Genomic DNA, 12,232 nt, shown 5'->3' on the forward strand with positions numbered 1-12,232 from the left:
TTGAAGATTCATTTTAGTATTAATTCCCATTGAGATGGGCTAATTTTTTATTTTTTATTTATTAACCAGTGGCAAACTATATCAATTAACATTGTTTGTATTGGAATTACGCTATTTATTAGAAATTATTGAAAAATACAATATTGGAGGAAAAAAATCAATCATAAATGTTAAGTGAGTGAAGAGACGCCGTCCCATATTGATGGCAAGTGGCGGTGGGAGTTGTATAAGAGAGGCAGGAGAACTCCAACATGCAATATCATATTTCATTTTCCCTCGCCGCAATTTTGTATGAGCAGAGCTGCTTGTTTCTGAAAGGATTGCGGCGCTCATGGACACGTCTTTCGACGGGCCCCTTGGGGACCCTGGCGACGAGCTTTGCTGGCAGTTCACACGCTGCGAGTCGCCCCCGCTTTTGTGTCGGGAGCTGCTCTTCAAATTCCTCATCGTAGGCGAGTTTGGCGTTGGTACGACTCTTATAATTTCCATTACTTTGTTTACTATTTTTAAGTCGTTAATTCTGCAAAATGCATAATTCTTTCTGGCAAGCGGAAGCCAAGCATTATTATTATTTTTTTTTTTTTGTATAAGAAAAATGTATTAAGGATGCAGTAATCTTGTGGACTTTTGCCAACTATAGCGCTCAATTATCTTGAATTTGTGACAAAAATAATCTTCCGGTCCCTCTATATAAACTTCCAGACCTAAAGAAAATCTATGACAAACAAAAAACGATTAATAAATTTGATAATTCAAAATACTTTTATCACGTATCTTAATATAATTTTCTCAATTCTTAATGCTCCAAAATTCTGACTAAAATTATAACATTAAAAAAGACTTTATTTCTGAATTTTAGTTATAACTAGATTACAAATTTGTTGATAAAACCATTTAAAATTCTTATTTTTTTAATTTCTCAAAATTTAGAAAATTGGCCAATTATAGTTCTCAAGAATAAAAATTGAAAAGTAAAAATGTTATAAATAATGTCATAAAATAATTGCACATCAAACAAGTATTATGATTATCAATTAAGTTAAACAATTATTACAACCATGCAAAAGATAGAACAACACGATAAACAATTTTGTTGGATTATTAAGTGATAATTAATTCAAGCTGGGGTGAAGCCGTAACTTCCTTGCACCTCTTTTATCTCCTCGCGCGCCAACAACAAACGCGGAATTGGAGCAATGCCCTCGCCATGCATTGCATTCAATACAAGTGCACGTGCTGCTGAGGCTGGTATGAATAAATCGCGGCCTTGTCAATGGCGTGATTCCAGAGTGGTTCGGACTGAAAAACGTTTTATGCATGGAAATTTTATAGCAAAAGTCTCTTGCACACTCAGCTTTTTCCGCGATTACGCGACGGCCTGAAACGGGATAAAACTTTTCTCCCGTTAAAAACATGAAAAGCCGTGTTCGACACGGAAACGAAAATTCTGCACCTCGTATTCCACATTGAGCCACGGACGGGGAAACACGATCTCACGTATCAGCGAGTGTTGAAGAGATTATTATACTTGGAGGTTATATTGCGTTAGATAGACCGAGGGTGCCCGCGGCTATAATTCGGCTCAATTAATTAATACTCTATGGGTCTGCTCTACTTCGCTTCACCACAACCAGCTAATTGATGACAAAACTTTCCGTTTCTAAGGGGTGAAAATATTCTCAAGTTTCACTGCGCCCAAGGCGGGTAAATAATCATGCTAGAATTTGGCAATAAATTTTTGCGAATCGCTTTTTTCCAATTATGAAAGTGAAAAAAAAATGCTAATTTTGCCAATATTTTTGCACCAATTGAATAGACGGATAATTAATTACAAGCAGTGTGTGTGTGTTATTTCATTAATTTGCACCCTCTTGAAATGGACTGCTGGAGATAATTCTATTTTTGGATCATTAAGCAAATTGACTTTATCTCAGTGTGAGGCTTAATGACTTAATCGATGATAAATGAAACTTAAAAGTCATTATTCATTTGGCAGAGAAAAAAAGTGAAAGAAACAACATTGGCCTTTTGCCATCAATATATAAATGGGACAGAGATCGATAGGGTCACTTTGCGGAGGTCTGAATCCATTTATTCACTTTTGCGAATATATCTTGATGCCAGCAAGTCGCGCACTCACCTGATAGGCATTTCGACGACGGTGACGCAAACCCGAAATTACAGGTTTTAATCAGGCTGACAAGCTCAATTACGTGAGTAGCGTTCATTCGACTGTGACAAACACAAACTCGCAGCGCGGCCTACAAAATAAAAGAGCCAGGGGAATAAATTTTCTTTCTGGAAATAATTACCGCGCGTATGTTTTCATTCAAAATAGTCGGAGCATCGCAGCTTTTGAGGTTGAAAATGATATTATTTCAAGAGTCGTCAAAAACCGACAAAAAGGCCTGTTTTCACGCAGAGCAAACCGCAGAGCCGTTTTTTCACGTGATGCTTTTTGAAGCGGGACAAAAAGCGGTTGGCGCCGTACAAGGCCCCATAACATTTGCATAAAACGCCGATTTTTCAGGGTTAAAATGAGCATCAAAAATAATGGCCCGTGTAAATTGCAGAAGTAAAATGAAAATGTAGCTCCTCGGTGCATTTTGCTGGTGACTTTTATGTTAATTATCTTGCGCGAAATATGTACATCGGGTCGCTTCATTTCAACAACTGTTGAAGCACAAAAGCCCGAGGGGAGGTGAAACGATCAAAATAATTTAATGCCATTGAGCGCAATTTTATTATTGTGGCTTCTCTTTGAACCGAAAGCGCGACAGCGGAGATAATGCCGCAGTCATCAAAACACATTGTGTTGCGCGCTCTGCACGTCGCGCGCGCGGCACACAAATAAAACAAATCGATTGGCTGCGCATAATCAAAACATTTAAACCAACACTTGATTTATTCATGTGTCACATGAGTCGCTTTTTCTGCACGAATCTCATTTGCAATCCTGCCCTCGTTTGCATTTTTATTATTATTTTTTTTTTTTGCAACACAACTGACAGAAGTGATGATTGGCAATTTTGCGCGATCCAGAGCCGCAAATTGGTTTCGCTTTCATTCAGTGATTTACTCCTGATTAGTTTAAATAAAAAAGTTGAACCGTCAGCAATCTGATGCCGGCCGCATAAAAATGCAAACCACACAACTTTATACACATAATCCGCGGCGCGCAGGAGATTTATTGAGAGGATTTTCCAGCTGACACTCTGATAATGCAGAGTCGTATATATTTGTGCAAAAAATTTATAAAAGAACTGACTGGTGTTTTGTGAATTTGCAGGGAAAACGGCCATTGTGAAAAGATACACCGAGGGTGAGTTAATTTGTTTGCTAATTTATGTTTCATAAAAAAAATACAAAAAAAAAGAACTTTCATTTCCAACTTTTCTTTTTTACCTACGAGACGAGAGCAGACGTGAAACGGCGCGTGCAATTACAGCCGCGGCGCGGCTGTCGCAAGGCAGACGCGACTTTCAATTAGCCAAGCACCACTGACCTTAAATTGATGATAAAAAAAAAAGGATGAGAAAAAGCTTGGAGAGAAAAAGTGGGTCGCACAACCCTTCCGTTCGACAAGTTGCTCTCTCAACCCCGATAGCAATCAGAGTTAATTACTTTTACCGCGCGCAGTTAAGCCACCAAAGACGCGTCTTAGCGGCGAGACGAAGCTGCTGGAAAATCACTCGCACGCAATTTAATTCCAACAAAACGGGAGCATGCGAAAGTAACGTTGGAAGCCTTCGTGCCGTGCTCAAAATGTGCGGTGATATGCAAATTCAGCGCAATCTCAACCCGTAAGGTTTGATCTGCAAACTCGCCGCTAATGCGCGAAACAGACTTTAAAACGACAGGCGTTTAATTAGAAGCTTGCAAAAATAGCAGATGGTTTAGCAAAAAATAAAAATTTAATGGTGAGTAAAAAATTTCTGCTAATATCCAATATTTTTCGATAAATTTATCATCTTTATAAATTAATTCTGAAATTTAATTTATCGTGGAATTTATCATGTAATTAAAATCTTCCTGATCCTGAATTTCTGTACAGAATTTATTATTTTTTATTCCGGTGTCAATCTCTGGAATTAATAAATCATATTGGCGAGTAAAAATTGGGTTGTTTTTTTAAAAAAAAAAATATTTCATACTTTTGAAGATGAGAATGATTAATTATTTTTTGCTATGTGGAGAGAACTGACAAATGTACCCTGGCTGAGTGCAGAAAACTTAGCATCAGCACTAATGACTATTGAGTAAGGACTAATCGTGTCGAGTGCATTTTTATTAATCATCGTGCATTTAATGATGTAATGTGTACTTGAAATTTTTCCTCAATAAAATTGCTGATATATTTTTAAAACAATCGCAAATTAGAAATTTATATTTTGCAGCTAATCGAACTAAAAATCCTAGTTTTGACTCAAAATTTAAGAAAAATCACCCAATAAGATTTAATTTTCCTAAAAGAGCATTATGTATTTGACAAATAAATGTTTACTCATTCCTCAGTGAATATATTTTTTCTGTTTTGATTCAGGTATTAAAAATTGTACAGAATTTAAATGCACAACTTTATTAAAACAAAACTTTTGCGTAGAACAAATTTTGGCCTCTCTAAGTCAGCTAATATATTTTGGTACCTTATTATATTTTGCGAAATTTTGTACGCTTGTTCTGCCGTGCGCCTACCGAAAAGGAGCCGTTGTAGTTTATTATTTGCTCAATAAATCAATCCCGCCGTGTATGTGTTGTGCGAGATAAGAAAACTGCGGCGCGCTCCCTTCACTCGAAGACACTTTAATTTGATACGGAGACTGTTTTCTTTAAGCAGCCTTAAGTCGCGCCGCGCGTATACATGAAAAACTCGTCGCCGCTCTCGGGGCCCCACTTTTTCTTCATCAAGATCAGTTTACACCAGGCTCTTTTTCGCCGACCGGTGACGTCACATTAAACGCGCTTAATGTATATTAAGAAGAAATTTTTCCCAGCGGAGAGCCTCTAATGCCCGATGCGGTCTCTCTGAGGGGGAAATTTGTCAAACGACACGTCGGCCGCAGCTGTTTTTGACACATTCGCACCGTTTCCATTCTTGGCATTTTCTTTCTTCCTCTGCATGGCTGCTGTCAGCCAGCGATACACACACATACATCACATGCAAAATTTATTGTTTCATGAATTTTACAGCAGCCGTGTTCCTTCCTTGCTTCCTTCCTTCCGCTCAAACGTTTGAATACATATTATATCGTTTTGTTGCAGGAAGGTTTTCGCCGACGTACAAAATCACAATCGGCGCGGATTTCTCTTTGAAGCAGCTCAGGTGGAACAGAACGACCAAAATTAACTTACAGTTATGGTAAATGCGATTGTCTCTGTCCAACTCAATGAACTCTCCAAAATTCTCTTTCTTCGTATTCTGCTGAAAGCTAATTTGACGCCTGGAAACGCAGTTTGCTTTGAATTTTTTTCTTCTGCTTGCGCTTGAATTCCTTTCTGTTTAAATGATCTTGCCCCTCAAAGGCAACTCAAAATAGCTCTACGAGACTAGTCTTAATTTTTTTCGTTTTTCCTGCTTTTTTAAGTGAAAATTAATAATCTTGGTGTTTATTGAATATCATATTTAAATAGTGCCAGAAACAGATATTTACTACCAAAAGTAATTAAACGGAATTAATGAATAATCAATTTTTTCAATTCAACCCATTTCTTTCATTGTTTTTCCATACTTTGTTCAAAAGCGGTAATTTTACGGAAAATAATACTAATTTAAAGAAATAATTGATGATTGATTATTTTTTTAAACATATAATTCTCAAAAAAAGTTATTGGGATATTTAATTTTTTTTTTTGTTCTTTTTGAAAAGGTTCAATAATATTTTTTTAAATAAAAAATGAACCTTCGGATTTCAAATTGAAGAAATAATTGTTTAATTTCTTTTAATTTTAAGAAAACCCTTTAAAAGCTGGTTAATCTGATTGTAGAAAAACAAACAAAAATCTGATCTCATGTATCTCCCCTTTTCAGCTTGATTAATTTCCTTGTTTTTAAAGCACGCAGAGCAAAGAGTAAAGCTGGGGTGAATTTCTTTTGTTTTATTTTCCAGGGACATCGCCGGTCACGAGAGGTACGGCTACATGACGAGGGTTTACTACAAATACGCGTGAGTGTCCCTCTCTCGTTTTCCTTTTTTCTAATTTCGGCTCCGAACCATTTAGTAGATGAGCCTTTCGAATTTTGTCACCGGTGTGTGTGGGGACAGCTAGTCACAAAAGCCATTTTCGATCCCCGCGCCAACAAAACTTGCCTATTTCATTAACTTGCCTGCGCACTCACCGAAAATGCCAGCGTTTGGCCCGCAATGCAGACGCAGTTTTTGCCTCAAAATAATGGACATTTCCAAAACAAGCAACGCAGGAAATTCTCGCACCAAACAAACATCAACTGTTGCACAATCACGCGCCCGCCCCCTCTGGCACCCTTTGTACGAGTGTGTACCCAAAAACTGGCACCGATAGACCCAGCCGGCGACTCTCGAACCCTAAAGCCGCACGATTTTCCGCGTCGACGGCTAACGCTCCCCGGCAGCGGTGGCTTAGTGAAAATAAACGGTTGCCGGCAGAGTGTTTTAATGAAGTTTGATGGTGCTTGTCGGCCGGATGAAGGAAGGGGTTAGCGCCAAGTTCGCTGCTCTATTCCTTCATTTCGCGCCGAATCAATCTCAAGGAGCCGCGAAAAGAAGAAGCAGGATAAATTATCCATGCGCGGGCGGGACATTCAATTTCAACCGTGGGCGAAAGTTTGCCAGCCCTGTCAGCTTTTTCGGTTGGCGCTGCAAATCACCGTCGATGATTTAGGAGGGCAAACTATAACCGAAGGAAAGCTCTTTTCAAACACGTCTCTTCGGCAAGTCTTTTCTCGTCGCGCTGTTTGTCTCTTTATATAATTAGAATGATCCGGTTAAACTTGATTTATCGCCGGATCGATTTAACAGAACTTCGTGTTCAATCCCCCAAAGAACTCGGAATTGGTTTAAATTGATTTCAAGGTTCGTGCGGAATATAGATTTCCTTATACGGGCTTCTTCTTCTTCACGTCAGAAGCTCGACAAAGTCTTACTCTTGTTAAGTCTTTATGGCGCGAAGTAAAACTTCTCAAAAGATCATAGTTAGCGTAAATTGATCCCTAAGTGCTGGTTTAGTCAAAGTATAAAGTTTCAAAATAAAATAAATTTGATTAGTTTTCACTCAGCAGAGTGAAACAAAATTCATGTTTTGGAACATGGATTTTAACATTTTCTTACAATTTTAATTTTATGTCTACTAAAACTGGCCTTGATGTCTCAAATTCTGGCGTCATAGTATCAATTTATGTTTGTATAAACAAAAAAGGTATATTAATTTAAAAAATTGATTAAATAGGGTTTTTTTAAATGAAGGTAAAAGTCGTGATATTTAATGTTGGAAGAATTGCACAATTTAAGTAAATACCAGGCTAATTTCTTTAAAAAAAAATTACATAAGTCACTATTTCTTTTCTTTTTATTACTAAATTTACGCTACTTTTTGGTTTTAGTCTGAAACTTCAAGATTCATCTTGATGAATTAAAAATTTTAACGAAATAAAATAAAATCCAACTTATGATAACCACAAAAAATATTCAATAAATTCCAAACAATCAAACAATTAGAACGTTAATAAAAAATCACGGTTAAATCGACGGGGGAAAAGGGCTCCATGGTAGTAAAATCTGCAATAAAGGTAACTTTTTATTATTCCACAATTTCAACTTTCAACAAATTATTAACTCACGTCTAATGAATAAACCATTGCGCACTAATTAATTAATTATCTGGAAATTTTCCACCGTATTTCCGGGAAATGCATGTGTATCATTTAGTGAGGAAAAAGTTGTTTGGCGTGCACGTCCACCGCAGATGGATGTTGTATGTGTTCATTTTTTATCATGCTAATAATTTTGATTTGGACGCTCGAATTGCACCCAGTGGGACGATAGCGCGATGCAAACGGTGTGTTTATTTACACACTCGCATATTTTTAGTCATTCACACTCATTTGCAGTGTAATCAGACCGTGGCACAGCAAAGGCAATGTCACGTACACCCCACTGACCCTCTTTACCCCTGGGTGATGCCACCAAAGCGATGACGCAAAGCCAAAACGGCCGAAAATTTAAGCCGCTTGCTTTTTTCGCTTCCTCTCTTTATTGGCGCGATAATTCCAACCGGCGAAAGTCATGGCCCAGCTCTTTGCCATCGAAAAACTTTTGCCGTTTTATTTTTGCGCTTGTGTCACAAAGCCGGCTCGATATAGATAGTAGTTTCGCCCACTAATGATGTGCCGGTGATAGGGCGATAATTGCGCACGTCCTTTTTGTCTCCCTTTGAAGAGATGGGCCGGGTGACGAGGGCGGTTTTGTCACGGAAGCAGTTTGCCTAAAACACGTCCCATCGCGCAGCTAGAGCGCCTCCGCCAACGAGAGAGAGAGAGCGAGCAAGATATATTGTGATGAAAGTGAAATCCGGGCCTCACCCCGCTGCTCCCCGTTGTAAAAACAGTTTTTTCCCGTCGAGATAAGGCCCGGATTTCATTTCCTCTCGTTATGAAGAAGCGGCGGCGGCGGCGCCTCGAGTGTCAACTGCTCGCCTTGCGAAATATTATATGCCCAGTGCAAGACTATTTTCACTCCTTGAGATTAAATTTAGGCTTTTTGTTTGTCGTGGGAGTTGTGCCGGTTGCCTATTTTCATCACGTGCAGGGGTTAGGGCGCGACCGCTGTGGGAGGCGTAAACAAGTTCCCCCGGTTTATGGCAGATAAAACTGAGAAATTGAAGGGGATGAGATTTACGCCTTGTTTTTTTCCTCGAAATTGCTGACACATTAAGGCCGCTTTTTGTTGTCCGCTTGAGCCAAAAGGCCGCTAATTTGGAATTCTCCAAACCGGCCCTACTTTCTCCCCCTTCTTTTTCCTTCTTCACTAACAGGCATTTCTCTTTTCTGACTTCTCAAGATTCTGTGAGAAACTTTCCACGATTTATCTCTCCGCGGACTTGGAAATTAGCTCGAAATATATTCCAGCAGACACAAAATTTCATTTTCCTAGTCCTCAAAAACTATTCCGCTTCTCAGACTAACGCGTTTTTGATCCCCGGCGTTGAAATTTATCGTCTTTTGGGACGAAACGGAAACACATATGCCTGGCGAGGAACATAAAGAATTCTCTTTTCTTTCGGAATCGTCGCTCGCACACCACACGGTCTGGCAAAGAGGATCGTCGAAATTTTGCATCTCTCTCGGCGATGAATAATTCACCGCCGGAGAAAAGTTGAAGTTTATAAAGAAGAACAATCACTTCCGCGGTCCCAGAAAGAAGAAGTGCGCTCCAGATTTTAGAGATTGGAAATGGCACTCGAGTGTCAGGCGGAGAAAAAGGTTTATGACGCTTATGCTTGAAAGCACTCTTCCCAATGCGGCGGCGGGAGCCTCTCCAGCAAACGACACATACGACGCGTGAGGGCCGATCTGAGCGCACAGCCAGACTGACGGCTTGTTACGAGTGTACCTTCCCTCTGACTGACAGCAACGCAAACACACGCGCGCGATATTCATTTAAAACACGTGAAGCACTTAATTTACGCACAAATGTAAATTTATACTTTTTATAAATATTGTACAAAGGTGGAGGAGAGCAAAAATAAACGACGTGCCGGCGGAATTGCATCAACAAAAGAATATTATTCTGCCGTGGAGAGGCTTTTGAGCAAAATGTGGCCGGGGCATATCGCAACAGGAGCTTGTTCAAACAATTTTCATTCATAATCACACCCCTTGAGTCACACGTACACGGGGAAACCACTCTCGCCTCCTGACAAAAGGTTTCAACAACAATAAGAAAATTTACCCATTTAGACGTTTCATTTTTTCAAATTAAAAAAGTGAAAGGAATTCATTTCTTTTGTCATTCATAAAAAAGGGAATGGTAAAGAAAATGGCTCTATATAAATATAAGAAAAATATGATATTTTTTCGTCATTTAGTTGTTATTTGCCAATTAATGAATAGCAAGGATTATATTTCTTTTGGCAATGCAAGGTTTTTTGGCATTTTGGCAATATTAATCATCAAAATGTACCTGCTCATGAAGAGTTAGGGATCTTTGCTTTCACCGTTCTATTATTATAATTAGCATAAATTATTATTATTTATTTATTAAAAAAAAAATATTTAATATTTTAATTTAATAATAATTAATTTATAAAAAATAACCAACTAGCCTTTCAATAGCCGAAGGTCTCAATTCCACTAGGAATAGGAATGAAATCAATTTTTGAAAAAATTTACTTAGATCGTAATAGTTACAGATTTTCAAGTGACAGAAAATGCACTTTTAAATTTAAAAAAAAAATCCCTTAAAAAAGTTAAGCTACTGATTGTGAGGTCAAATATAAAATTTGAAACTGAAAATTTTACGTGAATTTGGTTACCAAGGCGACGCTGAGCAAATATTATTCAAATTAAAGTCGCGTAAGGACCATCAAATTCCTGAATAACCTCATTTAATCGAGTTCCCAGGCAGCATTCCTTAATCCTTAAATAAACCATATTAATAATATCTGATGAAGTGTAATTATTGGAGTATTATTTTAGTAATAAACCAACTATCCTGGCTCGTATTGTGTTCTCATGAAAGAGCGGCTTATCATCTCTGAACGTGAAGGTTAATTCAAACCCCCATTAATTTTATGATTCCAGAGTCGCTGCGGCAGTTGTCTTTGATGTTTCCAGAATGGAGACATTTCAATTAGCGCACAAGGTGAGCTCTCTCTGTATATATCTCTGCAGTTTATCGCATTTCACCAACGAGCGCGAAATAAATCGATTCCTCAAATTGGATTCCTTTGAATGCGCTTCGGTGAAATGTATTCCACTTGCACAATGTAAACAGATTAGGACCGCAAAGCTCCCACCAAGTTTCTCACACGTTGATTCATTGCAGTGGATACAGGACATCAGAGAAAAAGTGACCATGCCGGACGGCTCACCGATCCCCATAGTGCTCCTGGCCAATAAAAGTGATCTCACCGAAGGGATAATCCAGACTGACGTAATCAGCAGGTATTGCAGGGAATACGCCATCGGTGCGTGGTTCATCACGTCTGCCAAGGACAACGTAAACATTGGTGAGTTATTGATGCTCGAAATGATTGCGAAACGCATTTACATTTTTTTTTTTATTTAAAAAAGAGGAAAATGAGATGGGACTTTATATGTTTTACTAAACAAATATCAGGGGACGGATTGAATACTGTGCCGCGGGGATTTGTGTAAAGCAAAATAAACTAAAAATCGTGATGTTTCCACGAACGTGGTTTTACAGATGAGGCGATGGGTTATTTGGTGGAGCAGGTGCTGGAGATGAAAGCAGTCGAAGCAACAAAAGACTCGATTGTGCTGCAGGATCCAGCTCTGGACCCAAAATCCCTCAACAAATTTATGCTCAGTGAAAAATCTTCGTGCGGTTGCGGATAAAAGCAATTGATTTTGAAAATTATAAAAAAAAAATATGTCTAATTATAATTATTAAAATTTTGTTTTTTCATTACACGAATAATTTTATTTGTAACTCCACTTAAGTGAATTAAAATATTTTCTTGTTAAAACTTTTTTGCTATTATTTCAATTAATTTTCCTACGTCTAGTGGTCAAGCCCTGATCATCAAACTCTCCAGATTAATTAAAATTTATATAATGTTCTTCTTCTACTTGAACAAGAACTTGGCGCAACAACTATGTTCCATAAATGATGGAGAGCCCCGCTTAGCACAACAATGATGATAGGCTGTGGTAATCTAATGGTTACAAGCTCGGCTATGCTCCAAGTCGGAAGTTTTCGCAACGGCGCATGTAACGTCCCGGTCGCTATTTTACGCGCTTTAACTGCTTTCCGATATTTTGCACACTGTTTGTAGCACTCTGCAAAGGAGGCTGCTCTCTCGTAAACGCATTTGCAGCTTTATAAGCTGTAAAAAATGGCTGATATCGATCGACACGTTGGCAAATGCAAATCCTTTGGGCATAAATTCGCCTATGAAAAGACCTGTAAATATGTATGCGGCTACCTCTCTGCTCCTTCTTGACGGTGCTCTTGAGTGACAGACAGGTGAACCGGGAAAATTTTTCTCTACAGCCCAAACAGGGCTGCCTCTATTT

At 38.5% G+C, this 12,232-nt stretch overlaps 1 protein-coding gene across 4 annotated transcripts; it reads left to right on the top strand.

Annotated features, from left to right (window-relative positions):
- The first annotated feature begins 177 nt into the window (after positions 1–177).
- LOC132201177 (ras-related protein Rab-32B-like) lies at positions 178–11,676 on the top strand. Of its 4 annotated transcripts, none has more exons than XM_059627132.1 (7): positions 182–467; positions 3,290–3,322; positions 5,263–5,359; positions 6,108–6,164; positions 10,775–10,835; positions 11,019–11,202; positions 11,400–11,676. In XM_059627132.1, the coding sequence occupies exons 1-7, from the start codon at positions 332–334 to the stop codon at positions 11,549–11,551; spliced, it is 720 nt and encodes a 239-aa protein (XP_059483115.1). In that variant the 5' UTR covers positions 182–331; the 3' UTR covers positions 11,552–11,676. The 4 variants fall into 4 exon arrangements, with proteins under 4 accessions (XP_059483116.1, XP_059483115.1, XP_059483117.1 ...); XM_059627134.1 differs by lacking the exon at positions 182–467 and adding an exon at positions 1,914–2,079; XM_059627133.1 differs by lacking the exon at positions 3,290–3,322 and having other exon boundaries at positions 178–467.
- The last annotated feature ends 556 nt before the right edge of the window (positions 11,677–12,232 follow it).

Source organism: Neocloeon triangulifer, unplaced genomic scaffold (genome assembly GCF_031216515.1).
Source record: "Neocloeon triangulifer isolate White Clay Creek 2 clone unplaced genomic scaffold, ASM3121651v1 ptg000014l, whole genome shotgun sequence".
NCBI classification, from domain to species: domain Eukaryota; kingdom Metazoa; phylum Arthropoda; class Insecta; order Ephemeroptera; family Baetidae; genus Neocloeon; species Neocloeon triangulifer.

Coding starts and splice junctions, on each gene's coding strand:
- LOC132201177 (XM_059627132.1), top strand. CDS start 332: ATGGACACGTCTTTCGACGGGCCCCTTGGGGACCCTGGCGACGAGCTT. Junction 5,360..6,107: donor AAAATTAACTTACAGTTATG/GTAAATGCGATT, acceptor TTTATTTTCCAG/GGACATCGCCGGTCACGAGA. Junction 6,165..10,774: donor AGGGTTTACTACAAATACGC/GTGAGTGTCCCT, acceptor TTATGATTCCAG/AGTCGCTGCGGCAGTTGTCT.